The following is a 23,131-nucleotide window of genomic DNA, read 5'->3' as shown; positions in this document are numbered from 1 at the left end:
TCTGTACCTTTGATTCATTAATGCTGTATTCTATCACAGCTGCTCTATTCCCATGTTGTTGCAGTATATTAATGACTAACCTTGTATTGTGGATGGATTATCTCAGTTGTTCTCCTAACTGAAGTTTGGTCCGTTTACAGCATCCTGCCATGCGATTGCATTTGTCTCTAACCATCAGGAACCTTCACGTTAACTTTTATCGAGTGGAAAAGCGTTAGCGTTCATCCTCTAGCTTCACTGTTTATGTTATGCTAACATAGCTGTGTCGCTAGCGATCACGCAGCACATCATTATATACCACCTAGCCCAACTTCAGTAACCTTACAAACGTCACTGCTGTTTCGTTTTCTGTCTTCATTTATGTTGGAAGTGATAGCAGAGCTGTACATTTGAATTTTTTCAGAAATCTCTCAGTCAGAACATGCTATATCATGCTTAGGTAGCGAGCTAACTTCCGCTAACTTCTAACTCCGTTAAATGTAATAAATTCTGTTTTCATGGATGCCTGGATGTTAAACTTCATAGTTACACCTGGCAAAGCAGCAATGCTGATCGTTTTATTAAAGATGAAAGAATTTAGACAGTTTTTAACTCTCAGTGATGCTGCAGTGTTTGTTTGACTTTGGGACTTGAAAGGGATGGAGTTTAGGACCAGTGTTGCCAACTCCTCAGTAAGGAAAATCGCTATTGGTTGTCCTAAAAGTCGCTAGAAGTCGCTAAATGACGTCATCACCTAATTTGCATAATTGGTCATGCTAATCTAATTGTAACCTATGTTGTTGGAGAGAGAAATAACATCGTGGAAGAGACACAAAGTGAGTAAAAAACGTTCTAAATGCATTTAGAGTTTATTTAGAACTACAAATTAAATTTCTTTTAGCAATTTTTTTTTTTTTTAATGTCACAATTCCAACCCTGCTCCTTTACCCGGGCTTGGACCGGCAAAAGTGACCTGAAATAGGCACTCTGGTGGAGTTACTTTGTGTGTGTGTGTGTGTTTATAAGTAGTTTTAAACCTTGTGATCCACAAAACAGCATAAGAGTAAAAGAGTAAAAGAAGAACTGACTGCGTTGCAGCACCCGCTGCTTGTTGAAAGTAAAAGCGATACGCGCTTTCACGTCTTTTTTTTAGAAAAAAAAGTCGCTAAGGGGTCTGAAAACTCGCTAAATATAGCGACAAAGTCGCTAAATTGGCAACACTGTTTAGGACCCAGATTACTCCCAGATTTACGAATGCCTTAGTCCAACAAATACGGCAATAACGACGGCCCGCTTGCATGTTCTACCAAAAAAAAAAAAAAAAAAGAAAGTGCTTTGGTGGGTATCTGACGGACAAACACCAAACCAGTTCTACACCACTGAAGTGGCACCATTTTTACAAAGCCATTCTGGCTCATCCGTTTCACTCAACGATGCGCTTTCTCCCTTCTCATTCTCCGCTGCCGCTATGCTTTTTCGGCCATGTGCGTATGGAAAGAAAGGCACTGTGCATGCACGTTTTATCCATATTCCATTGCGATACTTCATTTTCTTATCGTTGCCTAACATTATACTGGTATTACTGTGAACAGTATAAGATGGCCCAGCCCTAGTTGCTATCACTTTGTATCTATCACTACGGCCTTTTTCCTCTGCTTATCCACCACTGCTATGTCTGGTTGGTTAGTCAACTACTAGTTTCTCCATCTGCATCTGGTCTCACAAGATCTTACTTTTGTCATTCTCACCACCTTTACACAGCCATACTCAGCACAGATGTTCCTGTATGCCCTGTCTGAAACAATCTTGCACCCTATATTTATATGCCAGATTGTTTCAGGGTCATCTTTGACCCTGCATCTGGGGATCCTGTCTCTATAGATCTTGTGCTTAGAGCTTGTTCCCATTGCTGCCATGAGTCATGCGTCTGAGCCATCTTTCAGTCCAACCTTCTCCAACCATTGGTAAGAATTTTCTATATCAGCCACCTTTCCTGTCTATTGGTAGTGCATGCTGTGCAGGGCAGTTTCTGTTCTTCCTCAGGTTTCTGTTGCCCGGGGCATTTACTAAGCACACGATGAGTTGCAGCCATCTTCCAGATGTACTCATGCATTTTGTTTTTTCACCCTGGATAGTGATAATGGCTCTGACACTCACTAGTCCTTGGCCTCCTTTCCACTTAGTGTGCAGTCTCAGGGTGCTGGACTTGGGGCGAAGCCTTTCAAGGCTTGATCAACCTCCATTGTTGCAGAACAGCTTTAAATTGTTAACCCATTTTGAGTTCCGTGAAAAAGTTTTTGGGTAACCTTACCTTTTGGGTTTGTTGGTTTTTTTTTGTTGTTCTTGTTGTTTTTTTGTTGTTGTTTTTTTACCTGTGGCAGTTAACCTTTGTATCATTTTAAACTATTTATTGGACTAGAACAACTTGAATTGTAGTAAATAACTGGAAAAATTGGGGTGTTCTAAAACGCTGACCAACCGTGTAAATAAAATTGAGTTGAATTTAACTGAATTCAAATCAATCCCAGTGAAAATCTGTGAGGTAAACTATAGACCAAAGGCCATGCCAGAAGACCATTACATCTGGAGGAACTTCTTTGAGATTGCCTAAATAAGGATGGGCTGGCATTGCTTATGAGATGAGGCCTGGCTCCAGGGTGGGGCACCCTATCCGGGGCAGAGTGAACTGTTCCTTGATGTTCTACTCTTCTAAATCCCTCTTTGTCTGGTCCCTCACCCAGAACCAATTTGCCATGGGAGACCCTACCAAGCGGCAAAGGCCTCCAGACAACATAGCCCCTGGGATCCCTGGGACACACAAACCCCTCCAGCACCAGCAGGTACCAATTCGCGGAGAAGCTATTCTATTCCATTCTATTTTAATTCTAAGCCTTCTTCTTCAAAGGTGTCTTCCTTTAAATGCATTATAGATCTTATACGTAATAAGTATTTCAAGGATTATTGTCGCAGTGGTATATATGCACTCACTGGTTTCAGTGATACTGTTAATAGGGATGGTGCATAGCGCAGTGTTTACATTTGTATACGTCTCCTCTGATGAGACATTGTGAGTGAGTTGGGGCAGTTGTGCTCTTGGTTGGGTGACTACTTTTAGTCTGGCCACATTGTCAGCTCAGTAGATGCATCGCAGGTGGCTATGTATCATCTAGTATGCCTTAATCAGTATTTTAAAAATAAATAAATAAATAAAACCCTTTCACTCTGAGGGGGGGTGATATGTTTCTCAAGCATGGGTGCTCTACCAGATGCCTGGAAGTTTGAGGCTTTGGCACAGTACTAATTGTGTAATTCTTGATAATGACCTTTGTTGTGCCTGAAATCTGCTTGAGCCAATCTTCCAGTTTCGGGGTTAGAGCCCTCAATTCTTCTATTATTAAGGAACACTGTGCACCTTCCAGATCTGCTTCAGTTATTCACTCAACCCTGGCACTTCTCTATTTTCTTGTGTTCCTTCTGGCTGATGTTGCTGTCCCTTGGGACTACCACATGTATCACAACTGTGGTCTTCTATTCCTTGTCAACCAACACTGTGTCTGGTTGGTGGCCAACCAGATCTGCCTGTCTGGAAGCCCTTCAGGACCTTAGCCCCATTATTCTCAACCACCTTTAGTGATGTATCCCATTAGGGGATACATCTGTTGTCTCTGGGGCAAAATTTCTCTCTTGGCTCTTGATGAAGGCAGTCGCACTTTCTCCTTCTCCCTCTCCCTTATCTTTCACGCTTGGCATCTCATGTCTTTTGTATAGTCTCGCGTATTCTCTATCCCTAAGAGAGTCTCCCAGACTCTCTAAAAACCTAAAGAAGAATTATGGATTTGCTCAACTGGTCCCTTAATGGAACTGACAACTCCTAGGCTTGGGAGAGCCTAATTGTCCTGCAGAGACGTTTGCTGCCGGATACTCGATGGTCGGTTGCGTCGTGTGTCTTGTGACACTCTCGATGGAGGACATTGAATGAGATCTACCAATTCGGAACTATAATAACAGAGTTCTGGTTGATTGGAGCTGTCTCGGACCTGGCTTATCGAAGAACAAGAAGTGGCTACATATTTTCACACAACTGAGAACTTCTCAGTTGATGTGATGCATGATGTTTTGGAAGGAGTGGCCCAGTACGAACTGAAGTTATTGTTTTTGTATTTAAAAGAACAACATCTTACATTGGGAGAACTGAATTTGAGAATACAAAGTTTTGATTATGGATTCATGGAGAAAAACAATAGGCCAGTAGCTGTGAATTTAGGTGGAGAGTCTAATGATCTGGGACTGAATGCTATTCAGACATGGTGCTTACTGAGGAATGTTCCCCTCATGTTTGGAGATTTGGTAACCTCTACTGACCAACATTGGGACCTACTACTTTTATTACTACAGATAGGAGAAAATACAATGTTAACTATGTTATCTCAAGGTATGTGTGTATATTTAAAACATTTGATTGTGGAACACCACAAACTGTTCAAGATGTTGTATCCCCAGAAAAAACTTTTACCAAAGCACCATTTTCTTATCCATTATCCTCGCTGCATCCAAAAAAATAGGGCTTGTACTTCATAGTTGGTGCATGTGCTATGAAGGTAAGCACAATTTTTTCAAGAAACAGCTCAAATCATTCAAAAATATCACCAAAACGCTGGCCAAAAAACACCAGGATTATATGGCATACATTTGGCAGTCTTCAACAACCTTTAGTCGGTTAGACATTGGTCCAGGAAAAATGGTGTCTTTAGATATGGTAAAAGGAGGTTCTGGAATTGCAATAGCAATGCAAATGTTCAAGATGGCGCTGGAGTGACGGCAGCCTCTCCAAGTAGCTCTGCAACACCGCACCTTTTTGTTAACTTTAACTTTTTAGACTAGGCTTTTCAAACTTTTTTTCACCTTCCTCTACTTATACCTCTTAGATATAGCGATACAAGATGGATAATGCACTTTTTAAAACTTCTGGAACCAGTTCCTTCATCTATTCGAGAGCGGAGCTGCTGGCACTAAAAACAAAGGGACAGACCGGCATGCGACACAACATCCCGGCCGAGCTAAAGAGGAGCTACAGAGGCTGCAAAGCTGGAGCGAGGAGAGCGGATCACCGGAGGCGATTCAAACCATCAATCCCGACAGTGATCATGGGCAACGTGAACTCGTTACAGAATAAGATTGACGAACTGTGCGCTCTGAACAACCACAGACTATACCGTGAGTGCAGCTTGTTTATCTTCACGGAGACGTGGCTAACCGAGCTAACGCCGCAGGCTAACGTAGACCTATGCGGTTTCACACCCGTGAGAGCCGATAGGGACATGCAGGCCAGCGGAAAAAGCAGAGGTGGGGGACTCATTGTCTACGTTAACAACAGATACTGTAACCCTGGACACGTCTCCGTTAAAGTTTCGGTATGCCGTCCGGACCTGGAGCTGCTAGCTGTTAGCTTGCGGCCATATTATCTACCTCGGGAGTTCAGTCATGTGATCTGTGTGTGTGTTTACATCCCTCCAAGGGCCGACGCAACAGCTGCCTGTGAGAAAAATACACACAGTCACAGCAAGACTTCAGACACAAAACCCCGAGGCTTTCATTATTATATCTGGAGACTTTAACCATGCCACACTGGACTCTACTCTGGCTGCTTTTCACCAGTTTGTGAATTGTCCCACAAGAAGCAACAGGACAATTGACCTACTGTATGCTAATGTGAGAGATGCATACAGAGCCACCCCCCTCCCCCCACTAGGGAAGTCAGACCACAACCTGGTTTACCTACAGCCACAATACACACCCCTCGTCCAAAGGCAGCCGGTCACAACGTGCTCCATCCGGAGATGGACCCCAGAAAAGGAGGATGCTCTGAGGGACTGTTATGACACCACAGACTGGGATGTGCTCCTGAGCCCACATGGTGAGGACATAGAGGGGGCGACACACTGTCTTACAGACTACCTCAACTTTTGTGTGGACACGGTCGCCCCTGCTAAGACGGTACGGTGTTATCCTAATAACAAACCGTGGGTAACACAGGAAGTCAAAGCTGTCCTCAACATGAAGAAGAAGGCTTTCAGGAGCAAAGTGAAGGAGGAGATGAAGGCAGCACAGCGGGAGGTGAAACGCTGCCTGAGGGAAGCAAAGGACACCTACAGGAGGAAGGTGGAGCAGAAGTTGGAGAGGAACAATATGAGGGAGGTCTGGAATGGTGTGAAAACCATCACAGGCCACAACACCAAGAAAAGCACAGTGGGGGGGACTGTGGAGAAGGCAAATGAACTCAACAACTTCTTCAACAGGTTTGACCAGCCCACAACCCCCCCACCCTCACCTTCACTACAGAGTCCAATCCCCACTCTCCTACCTCCCTCGCTTCCCCCCCTTCCTGACACCATGACACCCCCCTCCTCCAATCCCTCTCTCAGCAGCAAGACATCTCCCCCCCTCCCCTCTTCCCAAACATCTCCCAGTGTCACAGTGGATCAGGTCAGGAGACAACTGAGGAAGCTTCGCCCCAGAAAGGCAGCAGGCCCAGACAAGGTGTGTCCTAGGATGCTAAAGGCGTGTGCTGCTGAACTTGGGGAGCCGCTACAACGAGTCTTCAACCTCAGTCTGCGACTGGGGAGAGTGCCCGCCCTATGGAAGACATCCTGCATCGTCCCGGTCCCCAAAAAGAACCGGCCCAATGAGCTGAATGACTTCCGACCGGTGGCACTGACGTCACATCTTATGAAGACTCTAGAGCGGCTCTTCCTCAACCTCCTCCGACCACAGGTACAACATGCCCAGGACCCACTACAGTTTGCATACAAGGCGGGTGTCGGAGTGGAGGATGCCATCCTGTACCTCCTACACAGAGCCCACTCACACCTGGATGGGGGAAAAGGCACGGTCAGGATCCTGTTTCTTGACTTTTCCAGTGCCTTTAATACCATCCGGCCCTGTATGCTTCAAGAAAAACTGAACAGGATGGAGGTGGACCCCTGCCTGGTGGCTTGGATCTCCGACTACCTCACCGACAGACCACAGTACGTCAGGCTGAAGGACATCACGTCTGACACAGTGGTCAGCAGCACAGGAGCACCACAGGGAACTGTGCTGTCCCCTCTTCTCTTCACCCTGTACACCTCTGACTTCTGCTACAACTCTGAATTATGCCACATTCAGAAGTTTGCAGACGACACAGCCATCATGGGGTGTATCTGGGATGATCAGGAAGAGGAGTACAGAAGTCTGGTGAGGAACTTTGTCGCATGGAGTCACACAAACCACCTGCAACTCAACACCTCAAAGACTAAGGAACTGGTTGTGGACTTCGGGAGGTCTAGACCAGGTCCACTGCCGGTTCAGATAGAGGGGGAGGAGGTGGAGGTGGTCAACAAGTACAAGTACCTCGGGCTGTGGGTGGACAATAAACTGGACTGGTCATGCAACACAGAGCACCTGTATAAAAAAGCCCAAAGCCGACTGTACTTCCTCAGGAGGCTGAGGTCTTTTAACATCTGCAGGAAGCTCCTGAGGATGTTTTACCAGTCGGTGGTTGCTGGAGTACTTTTCTATGCTGTGGTGTGCTGGAGGAGCAGCACAGCAAAGAAGGACTCATCCAGGCTGGAGAAACTGATCAGGAGGGCTAGCTCTGTGGTCGGCATGAAGCTGGACACTCTGGTGACAGTGGCAGAGAAAAGGACATTAAAGAAACTGATGGACATTATGGACAATGCCAGGCATCCTCTGCACACGGCCATTAACAACCAGAAGAGTCTGTTCAGTGACAGGTTGCTTCTCCCAAAGACAAGAACTAACAGACTTAAAAACTCCTTTGTCCCACACGCCATCAGACTGTTTAACTCCTCTCTGGAGGGGAGAGGGAGGGGGAACAGGAGGACAAAGGAGGGAACAACTAAGCTGTAGTGCCTCTTCACCTCACTGTGCAATACCTTTTGTGCAATACTTTTGTAAATAGTCAACGGTGCAATAGACTCAATACTTGAAATGTGCAATTCACTTGTATTTTTATTTTTATTCCTATTTATTCTATTTATCCCCTTCGTATATTTTATTTATATTGTCTCTGTATTTATATATATGTGTGTGTGTATAACTCTGTAACTTCTGTCGGTGCTGTGCTTTTTTGGAAATCGAATTTCCCAGAGGAACCCACCCGAGGGATTAATAAAGTTCTATCTTATCTTATCTTATCTTATCTTAACTGCCCAATAGAGTTCAAGTTATGAAAGTGAACTGGGCTAAACAGAATGGTATTGTTTACCGCCCGCATTTGGTTATTTGTGGCAAAGTAGTGTCTGAAATGCCTGTGTTTTACCAGATTGAGTCAGTTCTGATAATACATGAGAAACTGGTACTTCTCACTTTGCCATTATGTACAGTAGCCTTTCATGAACATTTCCACGCTTATGAGTTGACCAGGACAAAGCAAGATTTAGTTGTCTTTCATGTTGACAGCCTGCATTATCCCAGGCCTTTTGACATACAATTGTCGTATGGAGTGAATGACAACGCCCTCTTTGTGGTCCCATATTGCTTTCTCTGGTGAGCATCATAGCTACTGTCATTTGTAAGAGTTTGTTATGCTAATAAATGCTGTTACTGTAACCTGTATGTTTGTAGTTATTTTCATAATATAGGATAGATCACAGCCATTTAGAAATATAGCATCATATGATAAATATGAAAAAATAATGAAAATGAAATATTATTACACACTAGAGTGAACTTGGACTAAAAATAACTCTATAAAGTGAAATCATATTACTCTAAACAGTGTGAATAACCCTCAGTGTTAAATATTTTTACACATTTTGTTGTTAATTTTGACACTAAACTGAGTAGAATTAACACTAAAAAGTTAACACTGGCCATAGAGTAAATTTTACTCTAATTTTGAGTGGGACCAAATGTTATCTGAAGCAGAGTTAAAATCAACTCTGTAAGTGTAAAATTGACACTCTGTTTTTTACTGTGTAGCAAGGAGCAGACGGCTGAGTTTATTGAACTTCACTGAAACAACCCGCAAATTTCATTAAAATTTAATAAACTATCATCTTGTCTTTATTTTTAGTTAGCACATACCTTAAACACTTCAAGCTGACTAATCGCAAAAATAATTGGTGACTAGTCGACTATCGAAATAATTGTTTGTGGCAGCCCTAGTGCTGAGACGTTTTTTTTCTGTTCTCAAACTGATCTCCCTGTTGGAGCTCAGTCTGGGGGGAGTTCTTTTTCATCCTCATCTTTCCTCATGTTGTGCATTTTCCATTGTTATACCTCTCTGACCTGTCTTCCCCGTGTGATGTTTGTGTATGGTCGGAAGGGTAAGATGGTGCTGGCAAAGGTCACAAAAGCAGAAAGGTGATCATGTATCCATCCAGAGTTGTGCCAGAAACTTGTTAATGGCTACCAAAAGCATTTGGTTAACCTACAACTTGTTTAAGGACACTGAATATTACTGGGCGTATATATAAATATATTTGAGCCTGCATGTATTAAATGTGTGGACAAAGAAAAATCATGTTTTAAAAATTAAACTTGTGCACTAAATTCTTTTATTTTAAAGTCATTAACTATATAAGCTATACAATCATTCTACTTTATTTAAAAGAACAGGTCAAACAACTAATTATAAGCCCCAAATTACCATGGCATTCATACCCTTGATAAGTGCGCATAAACTTCTGAAACAAACAACTGATAGATAGGGCTGTTCGATATAACGATATATATTGGATGACGATATAAAAACATCTATCGTTTCATTTTACGCTATCGTTTGCTTCATGGTGTCGCAAAATAAACTGTTCACGGCAATATTTTTTCATCGTTTTGATGGTCACTGTAGTGGCTATATTAATTTCTTAAAGTTCTTTCTTTCTCTTATATTTAATATAACCACACTATGGACGGACAAGCACAACAAGTTAGCAACAACGACCGTAAAACCACCGCATGTCCGCTTGTTTATTTTCCACATAAACCTTTCACAATAAAGCTCAAGATCCTGTTGAGACTTTTCAAAATAAACTGAATCACGTGAAAGAGTATGAAGAGTGTTTACAGATGAGACGCAAAAAAGAGCCGCCAGGTGCTAAAAAATAAACCTTAGGGTCAAATGTTAGAACAGGCTTTTCCCTGCAGCACGCCGTGTAATAAATACTCACAAAGAAAACGGCGGCCATTACAACTTATGTTTGAGAAGGTGTAGTTTCATGTATCGGTTAAAACATTAGACTCCAGGTACAAGACGCCCAGCTGGAAACACTTCACGCAAGTCGAGCTGCCCGAGATTCACAGAATATACAGAAAATTTTATATTTTTGTGATTTATATCGTTATCGGGACGATAGATGTTTTATATCGGGATATGTGATTTTGGTCATATTGCACATCCCTACTGATAGACACACACCAACATTGAGTGGAAACACACTTACCCCAGTTGGGATAACACCAGGCATGCGAAGATCCACAGAGAAGTTGTATGGATTTGCTATTATCTGCTGCTGATTAGTCCTGGACACACATTTACTGGGATTCAGAACATTTTCCTGAGAACTTCAGTAATACAGACAAAATCAATTATTAATAACATGTTCAATTACACCAAAAACACATCAAAACAAGAACCAGCATACCATATCATATACCAATCCATACATTTTTGTGTTTTTATAATTAAAGTTGCTTTAACAGCCTAGTAAGGCTGTAGCTAGACAAAAAATAAAACAATATGTGTATATTTTTACCTTTTAGACACATGCAGAGTACTTTGTATTTTCAAACTGTGGCTGTAAAGAATGAATGTTAGCACCACCACACAGGATGCAGGAACTCCCATCATTCCAGTGATTATCAGTGTAATGTCTCTATGCTGAAAATGTAAAAATAGATGCTGTCACTGTCAAACAAAAATCCTGGAGCAGAAACCTGGAGAACAAAAACAAAAAACAAAAACATGCTAAATGCAAAAGTGACAGATATAGAACCCAATAATAATAATAATAATAATAATAATAATAATAATGGATACTTTATTGATCCCCATGGGGAAATTACTTGTTTTTCTCTGCATTTGACCCATTCACTCAGTGAAGCAGTGGGCAGCCCACTAAGCAGGCACCCGGGGAGCAGTGTGTAGGGACGGTACCTTGCTCAGGGGTACCTCAGGGTAGCCGTTAAGTGGATTCGAACCGCCGGCCTTCCGATCATGGGGCGACCACTTTACCTACTGAGCTATCCCTGCCCCAATAAGGCAGCAATATATAATTATTTTGTTAACAAAATGTGTCCATTAGACAGTAAACACTGTTTAATTGACACATCTACCTGGTGAGTTTGATATAATATTAAAGCTTAGGGGAGTAAAGTTTAATGCGAGATAAAATATCATGATATTACAGAAATCACAAAATTTCACGTTACTGAAAAGGTCAAGGTTGTTTTTGAATAGATGTAGAGATGGAAATTGATGGGAATTCACTTTCTATACTAGTCTTAGAATTTAAATCATAATGGAATTATCACAGAATTTTTCAGCTGGCCCAAATTGGTTTCAGATTCATCTACAACTACAACATCTACAACTCTTTCCATTCATAGAGTGTGTTAATTATTATCCAGTAAGGATACCATTGTTCCCTAAAGGGTGGACAGGAAACTGCAGGATCTAGGATTGAGCAGCTCTCTCTGCAGCTGGATCCTTAACTTCCTGTCTGACAGACACCAGGTGGTCAGACTGGGCAGCATCACCTTATCCCCAGTCATAATGAAAACTGGTGCTCCACAGGGGTGTGTACTGGGCCCTCTCCTGTACTCACGCTACACCACAACTGCACGGCCACTAGCAACTCCAATTTCATTGTTTCAGGTTTTGTGGACAACACAACAGTGATGGGTCTTATCACCAAAGGTGATGAGGCAGCTTACAAGGTGCGAAAAGAATCATCTCATCCTTAACGTCACAGAGACAAAAGAGATGATAGTGGACTTCTGAAGGTGTAGAGAAGCAAATGTCCCCATTACCATCAATGGCGCTGCTGTGAGTGAGCAGCTTTCGTTTCCCAGGTGTACGTGTGTGTGTGTGTGTGTGTGTGTGTGTGTGTGTATATATATATATATATATATATATATATATATATATATAAAAAGACGAACGTCTATTGTTTCTTCTCGGGTTCCCCAAGTCCAGCACCCTGAGGCTGTACGCTAAGCGGAAGGAAGGGGGCCGGGGACTGGTGAGTGTCAGCACCACAGTCCAGGATGAGACAAGGAACATCCAAGAATACATTGGGAAGATGGCCCCAACTGACCGAGTGCTCAGTGAATACCTCAGGCAGCAGAAACCCAAGAAAGAGGAGGGAGACGAGGAACCATCATGGAAGGACAGGCCCCTGCACGGTATGTACCACCGGCAGATAGAGGAGGTGGCTGATATCCAGAAATCCTACCAGTGGCTGGACAAAGCTGGACTGAAAGACAGCACAGAGGCACTAATCATGGCAGCACAAGAACAAGCTCTGAGCACAAGATCCATAGAGGCTGGGGTCTATCACACCAGGCAAGACCCCAGGTGCAGGCTGTGTAAAGATGCCCCAGAGACAATCCAGCACATAACAGCAGGGTGCAAGATGCTAGCAGGCAAGGCATACATGGAACGCCATAACCAAGTGGCCGGCATAGTGTACAGGAACATCTGTGCCGAGTACAACCTGGAAGTCCCGAGGTCAAAATGGGAGATGCCCCCAAGGGTGGTGGAGAATGACCGAGCTAAGATCCTGTGGGACTTCCAGATACAGACGGACAAAATGGTGGTGGCTAACCAACCGGACATAGTGGTGGTAGACAAACAGAAGAAGACGGCCGTAGTGATCGATGTAGCGGTTCCGAATGACAGCAATATCAGGAAGAAGGAACACGAGAAGCTGGAGAAATACCAAGGGCTCAGAGAAGAGCTCGAGAGGATGTGGAGGGTGAAGGTAATGGTGGTCCCCGTGGTAATCGGAGCACTAGGTGCGGTGACTCCCAAGCTAGGCGAGTGGCTCCAGCAGATCCCGGGAATAACATCGGAGATCTCTGTCCAGAAGACCGCAGTCCTGGGAACAGCTAAGATACTGCGCAGGACCCTCAAGCTCCCAGGCCTCTGGTAGAGGACCCGAGCTTGAAGGATAAACCGCCCGCAGGGGCGTGCTGGGTGTTTTTTTTTGTTTTTTTTTATATATGTGTGTGTGTATATATATATATATATATATATATATATATATATACACATTTTTTTTTGTTCATTTAATCAATTCAGGATTTATTGAATCGATATTGCATTATTTAAGAACTAAAATCAATTTGAATCGGGGAAATCGATTTTTTAAACCCACTCTAAGTCACATATGACATCTAACGGTCTTGTGGACATAATGGTTGATTTTGTAACATGAGGGTGTGCTGCCTCACGTTGTTTGATGAGCTCTAACAAAAGTTCCAAGCTAAATAATGCAATCATCACCACAAAAGTGATAAACTAAAATGCTCCCCCACGCCCCCGTATGTTCTGTGTCATTGTGGTATTTTAATGTCATCAGTCTGAAATGCACTGACTTCCTCAAAATGTCTTGCTTAACTCATAGTCTCATTGGTCCAACACAAGTACTAATTTATTAGTATTATTCATACATACAACAAATGCAGCAAAACAATTAACAGCAATGAAAAAGTAGTTCATTTCAGGTGAGCAGACTAGCAGGGCAAAGTTATGTCGATATGGTGTGATCAATAGTCCAATATAAAGCCCTAACCCCTGAGTCCAAACCCTATCCCTAATGCCTTGACTGCCACAGACAAGCAGGGATCAGGCGATTGGCATTTTGACTGCTAAAATGAATCCTGCAACTGTAACCAAATTGCTATATTGTTCCATTTTCAAGACCTCTTTGAATATTTAACCCAAAAGAGTTGATGGGCATGCCATGTGTCCAAATAAAATGACAGATTTTAGACATTGACATAGCACAAGACCCACTCTCATCAAGTCAGAAGTGCAGACTTAAAACTATGGGCTCAAATTGTGGTCATAAATATTTTGTACTTGTAAATCAGGATTTGTATGTGTAAAAATAATTTGTGTGTGTGTAAAAAAGTTTTGTATGTGTAAAAAGAATTTGTGTGCATGTAAAAAAGATTTGTATGTGTAAAAAGAATTTGTGCGTGCGTAATAAAGATGTGTATTTGTAAAAAGAATTTGTGTGTGCTTAATAAAGATGTGTATGTGTAAAAAGAATTTGTGTGTGCATAAAAAAGATTTGTATGTGTAAAAAGAATTTGTGTGTGGAGTTAGCCAAAAAATACGTGTGAAACTCTGCACTCAAGTTTCAAGTTACAAGTACGAATTTTGACCCTATTTTTCTTCATTTCATCTGATTGGCCAATGTCATATCAATCACAAATTTAACAATCCAATTGGAGAACATATGGGTTTGGCTAATGGAGGGGTGCTTTATGGAGCTTCAGGTCCTTGAAGGGAATAAATGCCCTTTTACATGCCAGCCCAGCATTTTATTCATCACCACGATGGAAAACAGTCTGTGGTGGTCCGAGTTTGGTGATTTTTGTGTCACAGGTTTACGTGCTTAATACAGGGACCTCCAGAGCCTTTTCAACATCCATTGGATGTACAACGTACAGCTTATTACACCAGCATGCATCTGCTCTTATATAACTATTATTAGTTTACAGCTTTAAGCCCCACGCCCCCGGTACCGGGGGCAAAAAGGAGGAGATCACATTTAATCGGTTATAACACGGGGTGAGAAATATAAGTCCAGACATGTGTGGTATCCACAGAAACCTCTGAATCTCAGCTAAAATGTCATATAACCAATTTCTACAACCACCAAACACATGGAAAACAAGCCATGATTAAAAGAGCAGTTACGTAAATGTGCAGAAGACCGCCAAACAAACAAAATCAAACCGGAAATTCTCCAGACTTCATGTAACCGGCTAAAGATAGGCTGGTTAGCTTCCAGAGCTATCACTGACTCCACACACCAAGTTTCACCACGATCAGACCAAAATTCACTGAATGAGCCGCAAAAGAAGACCACAAAAACACATAGCGACACAAATGCGCTAAGACAGAGATTGGCTTACGGTCCCAATTTCCTCCGTTATTGTCGCCGGTAGACGGTAGCCACGTGATTATCAGAAGTTACCACGCCTACCTAGCTGTATCAGAGCCGTTTTCCGTCAACAATCTCCATTTTAGACCCACCTACAGACACGTGACTGGACAGACACCACATGCAGCAAATTTGGGCCCACGTGGATTTTGGCATTGTAACGTCTGATTGGTCAAAGGAGCTTGCAAAGAAAAGGAGCAAAGAAAAGGAGCTTTGCAAGCTCCTTTGACTACGATGACCTGGATGACTGAGAACCTTCACAGACAACGTCTGATTGGTTGAAGTGACGTGAACGTGGCATCGTTACTTTGATTCTATTGGCTAAAACGATTAAAAAGAGGTGTCAATCATGCAAATTGACCAAAAGAAACCAAAGTTACAGCCCCTCTGAGTTTAAAGGGCCAGAGACCAATTAAACGCTTCATGCACACTGCAGAAAAGGGCCATTACCATGTAAATGTGTGGTTAATTCTTCAAAAATATATTTTAAAAAAAGCATTTTTAGGCCTGTTAATAAAATTTATTAATTTCTGCTCTTCAATACCTAAAAAATTCAACTGGCACGGTGTCCAATTGTGTGCCAAAATTGGACATTTTTGTACAACGTCTGGATATTCATGTATAGACAGGGCTGTAATTTTTCACTGTTTCACTTTAGAAACATAAATCTTTGCACAGATGATGTTTATATGTTGGTTACTGAAATCCTGGAACCAAATGTGATCTGAGGCATATTTTTAAAAGGGTTATATTAGGGCTGCTCAATTAATCGAATTTTAATCACGATTACGATCTGGGCTTTCAACGATCATTAAAAATGACTGAGCCGATTATTAGCCCCTCCCTCATGCTTTACTCTCGCGCTGCTCCGTGTGGCAAATCGAGCGCACCTCTCTGCATTTCGAACACGCATCACAACAATTAAGAGGACCCAAGGGAAGCTCGGAAAGCTAAGCAGAAGTTATTTGGAGAGGAGAGTGACTGCCGTTGGTTGAAAAGAGAGGTAAAAAAAAAAAAACTTCAGTGGTGTGGAAACATTATGGGTTCGCGGAGTCAGATGTAGATCAAGTAGACATAGTGTGTAAACTTTGCTACGGTGTCATAGCTGCACCACAGAGCAACACTGCAAAGTTCACTAAACATAGATGTTTACATTTTTCATTTATTTTTTATATTGCAAACATTTGCACTGTTATCAGTATTTGCACACTATTTTATATTATTTTTTAAAGTCATTATTAAATACATTGTTATTGTTAACCCTTTAAATCCCCGTAGAACCGGAACCGCGTAAGCTAGCGCAATAATTTGTTTTGCATATGAAACCGGAGGAGTTGTACTTACATCTTATGCCATCAGCTTGTCCTCGGTCACGGTTTCCTTCCACATAAAGCTTTGCAAAAATTGCATAAAAAGCGCTTGCAGGAACAAAAACATAATATTCCAGAAACATGCTTTGCCGATCCGATCAGCTGTTCGTAACACTTCCCACAGTGAAAAAGACGTCAACGCGAACTATCGCATGTCCGCCATTTCCTGTTCGAAACCGGAAGTGACGTCATTTTGGCAGAAAATTTAGTTTTTTACTTGTAGGCCTTAAAAGCCTATACTGGTGTTTTTATAAGTCATGTTTGACTATACTTTTCTGAATAGTTGCTGGGATGCTTAGAACTCGAATTGCACTGCTGGAAATAGTTTGTTTTGATGCACATGCTGTTTTCTTTGCAAATTTGCATCATAAGATTGTTTTTTGTTTTTCCTGCAGTATATAAAAATTGCTGTATCTCCAAAATAAAACTATGAAGACACTCAAAATAAATTTCCTGTGGTGGGAAACTATTTTTTGCAACTTTTTTGTATTTAAAGGTTTGAGGGATAAGCCTCTTAAATTTCCCCAAGTAGAAATATATGTAAAAAAACAAAACAAAAACGATTTTCAATTTTTTTGTTGTTTATTGCACTTTTTTGCAATTAATGTAATTACTATGGACTTAATGCATACATATTATTAAAATATGGGCTATAACAGTCAGCAAAACAACGTTGGTGAAGTCTGGAGAGGCCTCAGAACCATCTCAGGCCACAAACAGCAGAACTCTCTGCCTGGGAGGGATGTGAGGTGGGCAAATGAACTGAATCATTTCTTCAACAGATTTGATTCAACCATGAGACAGTCTACAACATCGGCTGCAGACTCACCCACCCCCACTGCTGCTGTTCCACCTCAGACACTTCACACCTCCTCTATTCACCCTGCTCACTCCTCCCCACCCCCAACAACAGCATCCAATACACACTCAACACAAGGCTCCAGCCTGTCTCTCTCAACCACCCAGGTTAGGAGGGAACTGAGGAGGATTAATGGCAAGAAGGCAGCGGGCCCAGATGGCATCAGCTCGAGGGTCGTCAGGTCCTGCGCGGACCAACTGTGTGGGGTGATGGAGCACCTCTTCAACCTGAGCCTGAGGTTGGGAAGAGTCCCACAGCTCTGGAAAACCTCCTGTGTTGTACCAGTGCCAAAGACTTCACGCCCCAAGGACCTCAACAGCTACAGGCCGGTGGCTCTGACATCCCACCTGATGAAGACCCTGGAGCGGTTGGTCCTGGCTCAGCTTCGGCGCCTAACAAGCTCATCACTGGACCCACTTCAGTTTGCCTACCAGCCTGGCATTGGAGCGGATGATGCCGTCATTCACCTCCTACATCGTTCCCTCGCTCACCTGGAGACCGCTGGAAGCACTGTGAGAATCATGTTCTTTGATTTCTCCAGTGCCTTCAACACTATTCTTCCCTCGGTTCTGAAGGACAAGCTGGTGAACTCTGGAGTGGACCATCACCTCACTACCTGGATCCTGGACTACCTCACCGACCGACCACAGTATGTGAGGACTCAGGGCTGTGTGTCGGACAGGGTCGTCTGCAGTACGGGGGCCCCACAGGGAACGGTTCTGGCTCCGTTCCTCTTCACCATCTACACTGCAGACTTCTCCCACAATTCCACCCAGTGCTTCCTGCAGAAGTTCTCTGATGACTCTGCAATAGTCGGCCTCATCACTGATGGGGACGACAAGGAGTACAGAGGACTGACTCAAGACTTTGTGGACTGGTGCCAGCTGAACTACCTCCAGATCAACGCCAGTAAAACCAAGGAGCTGGTGGTAGACTTCCGCAGGCACAAGCATTCTCCACTGCAACCACTGAACATCCAGGGTATGGACATTGAGGCTGTGGACAGCTACAGGTACCTTGGTGTTCATCTGAACAACAGACTGGACTGGACTCATAACTCAGACGCCCTCTACAGGAAAGGGCAGAGCAGGTTGTACCTGCTGCGGAGACTCAGGTCGTTTGGGGTGGAGGGCCCACTCCTGAAGACCTTCTATGACTCTGTGGTGGCTTCTGCTATCTTTTATGGTGTGGTCTGCTGGGGCGGCAGCATCTCTGCTGGGGACAGGAAGAGACTGAACAGGGTGATCCGAAGGGCCAGCTCTGTTCTAGGATGCCCTCTGGACCCAGTGGAGGTGGTGAGTGACAGGAGAATGGCGGCTAAGCTGTCATCCCTGTTGGACAACGTCTCCCACCCCATGCAGCAGACTGTGACAGCACTGAGCAGCTCCTTCAGTGGGAGACTGCGGCACCCACGGTGTGGTACGGAGAGATTTCGCAGGTCTTTCCTCCCCACTGCTGTCAGACTCCACAACAAAGACTTTAACTGAACAAACACACACATCCACACATGTGCAATAACACTAAGTGCAATAATCTTTTCTGGCATCGTTGTATTTTTACTCAGTTGTATATAGCATTCGTATTCTATTTTTATCTTATTGTATATTTTTATTCTATTTTATTCTACTGTATATAGTATATTATTTTATTCTATTCTGTACAGCTGTGTACTGTATTTATTCTTATTGTATTCAAATTTTTGCGTCATAACTTTTGCACTGTCCACTTCCTGCTGTGACAAAACAAATTTCCCACGTGTGGGACTAATAAAGGTTATCTTATCTTATCTTATTGATGTATAGCAACTTGAAATGCTCCCACAAATGGCACTACAGCATGTAAAAAAATAATATAAGCTCTGGTGGACTTGGTTCTATGGTAGGTCTTAAAGGGTTAAATAAATATCGTCAAATAATCGTGATCTCAATTTCAGTGAAAATAATCGTGATTATCATTTTTGCCATAATCGAGCAGCCCTATATATAAGCTCTGGCGGACTTGTTTCTATGGTAGGTCTTAAAGGGTTAAATAAATATCGTCAAATAATCGAGATCTCAATTTCAGTGAAAATAATCGTGATTATCATTTTTGCCATAATCGAGCAGCCCTAGGTTATATGCTAAAAATTAAAAAAAAAAAAAAAATTAGGCAAGGATAAAATATACTTACTTTTTCTGTGTTACAGTCTCAGTAACTGTGACACAGTAATATCTGCTTCAATATTTACACCGCTGATGAAATCTCACAAGTGTTAGCTTTATTTTGATACCAGGATTGTAAGGACAGAGTTTGTAATTGCAGAGAAATAATTAATTAGATTTGGGCATTACATTTTCGAGCAGGAAGCTCAGAAACCCCCTTGGGGCTCAAGAGGTTAAGGTATGTGCTAACTAAAAAAAAAGCCAAGATGATAGTTTATTAAATTTTAATGAAATTTGCAGATTGTTTCGGTGGAGTTTAATAAACTCAGCCATCTGCGCCTTGCTATCTAAAATATAAAAGGACACCTGAGTATATTCTCGACCATCTCACACTTCTGACAATCAGTTGTCTGCTTGACGTATATTCAGCTGTGTAAAAACTATAACTTTAATCTCAGCCAAATCGATTTACTCAGGAACAAATAAAATACTGAAAAAAAAAAACCAAACAATAACATTTTTAAGTTATCTAAGTGACTCATATATCATGTTTAACCTGAGTAGCAAAAGACGGCGGTGGGCTTGAAAACAATTTGCCGGGAGTCCGGTGTTCTCACGGGCTCTATCGAGACTTGAGCTATGTTGTCCGGTATCGAGCTACGATACCGGACACTGCTTCTTCTTCTTCTGGGTTTAACAGCAGCTGGCATCCTTGTACATGCAGTGCTGTCATCTTCTGTTTCAGTCCATTATTACACTCTTAAATACTACTACTTATTCCTGCGTCTTTTGGGATCTTACAAAGCTTCAAACGACGCGTCAACTATTAAATTAGTCATCGATGATTTTGATAGTCGACGTAATCGTGACTAGTCGACTAATCGTGGCAGCCCTAACATCCATCCATCTTCTTTTGCTTTTCCAGGGCCTGGTCGCGGGGGCAGCAGCCTAAGCAGCCACCTCCTCCAGCTTGTCTGAAGGAACACCAAGGCGTTCCCAAACCAGCCGAGATATAATCTCTCCAGCGTGTCCTGGGTCTGCCCCGGGAACTCCTCCTGGTGGGACATGCCCAGAACACCTCACCCAAGAGGCACCTCAGGAGGAATCTTTGTCAGATGCCCAAACCACCTCAACTGGCTCTTTTTCATGTGGAGGAGCAGCAGCTTTACTCTGAGACCCTTCCAGATGGCTGAACCTCTCACCCTTTCTCTAAGGGAGAGGCCAGCAACCCTTCTGAGGAAGCTCATTTTTGCCGCTTGTGATCGCGATCTCGTTCTTTCGGTCACTACCCACAGCTCTCTCTTCACCACAGCAGACTGATACCGGGTTCACATCACTGCAGCCACAGCACCAATCCGTCTGTCGATCTCCCGCTCTCTTCTCCCATCACTCGTGTACAAAACCCAGAGATACTTATACTCCTCTGACCGGGAGTGGGCCCTCCATCCTTTTCCAGCTAAGGACCATGGACTCAGTTTTGGAGGTGCTGATTCTCATTCCCACCGCTTCACAATGAGTTGCGAAATATTCCAGTGCGAGCTGGACGCCATCACCCAATAAAGCCAAAAGAACCACATCCTCCGCGAAAAGCTGAGATGAGATTCTGAGACCACCCAAGTGAAAGCCTTCCGCTACGTCTCTAGGCTAGAAATTCTGTCCATAAAAACTGTGAACAGAATCGGTGAAAAAAGGGAACCAGGGAACCCCTGGCATAGCCAGCAACTTACTGCCGGCTATGCAACGGTTGTATAAGGATTGAATGGCCCATAGCAATGGGCCAAACACCCCATACTCCTGGAGCACCTTCCACAGGACACTCCGAGGGACACAGTTGAATGCATTCTCCAAATCCACAAAACACATGTAGACTGGTTAGGCCAACTGTCATGCACCCTCAAGTATCCGTGAGAGGATAATAACCTGGTCCAGTGTTCCACGACCAGGATAAAAACCACATTGCTCCTCCTGTATCCGAGATTCGACAAACAGATGCAACCTACTTTCCAGCACCCTGGCACAGACTTTCCCAGGGAGGCTGAGGGGACGACATAGATATTGTCTGTCTTATTGTGGACACGAACTAATTTTTGGAGTGGCACAAATGATTTGTGTGGCATGATTATGATTATTATTTTATAGATAGTTATACAAAAAAAGCTTGAGACATTTTCTGCATTTTAATTCTGTTTTCATTGTAAAAAAAAATCCTTTTCCTACTGAGATTTTTTGTTTTGTGTGATTTTAGGTCTATTGTGTTAATACAGTATGTGAAAATGAAAATATAACTGTTAATTGAGACAAAACGCACATATTGACTCAAATTTGCCTTAAAATTCAACATGCCAAAAGAATATGCTGGAAGTGGATCAAGTGGATCAGGAAAACCTTTAGGCAAGTTTATGTGTGTGTCAGACTCTCTTGCAATTTATCTAGAGCTATAGTTCTAAATGCTTTCTGAAGGCCTTTCGGGGATTTTCAGAGAAAGCAGTATCTGAACAGTATTTGAAAGTCATGTCCTTAAGAAATAGTAACAAATGCTATCTGAATGAGGCTTGTAGCAAAACGTGCTTTGAAACAGTCTTTTCAATTTTTTCTTTTCAAATACTCAAAAACGTAAATGTGATGATAACATCATTATGGCAAAATCCAAACAACAACAACTGCTTTTCTCCTCTACTTGAAACCCAGAGAATGCTTATTAATGGCGAAAGAAAAATAACCGAGATGCTTTGCTTGCTTGGTGACTCATCATCTGTTAACAGATAACAGAGTAGGGTGGCTTTAACAGAGGAGGAGTGAGAAGGGGAAGCTCTGTTGACATCAGAACCCAGGAGACGGAGGAAACTATGGAAACAGGGCTATTCCCACACGTCAAAAACAATGCAAGGCTTACTGAACATCTTCACATGTATACTATTACGTACATACTAACATTAAGCATCTTTTAAAAAACAAAAAAATCATTGCAATATAAGGGTAGACACGTTCATACATTTTATGACATGACAGCTGGTCGGTGCCTATAACGACAAGCGTGTAGCTATTACGTGAGAATTTATTTATTCGACTGATTGATTGATTGAGCGTTTGTTTTTTAATAATGCAAAAATAGCACTGGCGTGACGACTAAACATATGTCACGCCTGGACATAGACCGGAAGCTACAAAGGGAAAATGCATCGATTTAGCGAATCGATACATATACATGACCTTATATCTAAGCAAGCGAAATCTAAAGAAAAATGTAGCTAGGGGTTTCCTACAACTAGGTCTACCTTATCAGGTTACTAAAAAGGCAACTTTATTATCGGTTTTCCACATAAGCTAACGCCCGCCATCTGTTAAGCTGGTTCGTTTTTTGTCAGGTTATCAGTTTCACTACAATAGCAAAAGTACTATAGAGCTTGATTAAAGATTCTGAAGATATGAATTTTGAAAGTGAAAAGATACCTGCACGCTGCCACTCAGCGTCTTCCACTCGCCTGTTATTGTAATAACCTATGCTTCCTTGAGCTTAAGCAGTGGCGTCCACACTTTCACTTTTCAGAGTAAAAGCCGGCATTTCATTATTTATTATTTTCATATAGACTCAGAAAGGCC

At 42.6% G+C, this 23,131-nt stretch overlaps 1 protein-coding gene across 3 annotated transcripts in view; it reads right to left on the bottom strand.

Annotated features, from left to right (window-relative positions):
• Positions 1-23,080, bottom strand: part of pam (peptidylglycine alpha-amidating monooxygenase) — a 60,177-nt gene extending 37,097 nt beyond the window's left edge. The window contains exons 1-3 of one of the 3 annotated variants that reach the window (XM_082540178.1): positions 22,982-23,080; positions 10,737-10,917; positions 10,425-10,545 (exon numbers count right to left, since the gene is read on the bottom strand). In XM_082540178.1, coding sequence (XP_082396304.1) covers positions 10,425-10,545; positions 10,737-10,831 — 216 coding nt within the window. In that variant the 5' untranslated portion in view covers positions 10,832-10,917; positions 22,982-23,080. The remainder of the gene's footprint in view (positions 1-10,424; positions 10,546-10,736; positions 10,918-22,981) is intronic. The other 2 variants (XM_082540180.1, XM_082540179.1) reach the window with 2 other exon arrangements.
• Positions 23,081-23,131: the final 51 nt, after the last annotated feature.

This window comes from Aulonocara stuartgranti (genome assembly GCF_965226115.1).
Source record: "Aulonocara stuartgranti genome assembly, chromosome: 7".
NCBI classification, from domain to species: domain Eukaryota; kingdom Metazoa; phylum Chordata; class Actinopteri; order Cichliformes; family Cichlidae; genus Aulonocara; species Aulonocara stuartgranti.
Note: the sequence above shows the minus strand (reverse complement) of the source record. Positions and strands in the feature narration are given on the sequence as shown.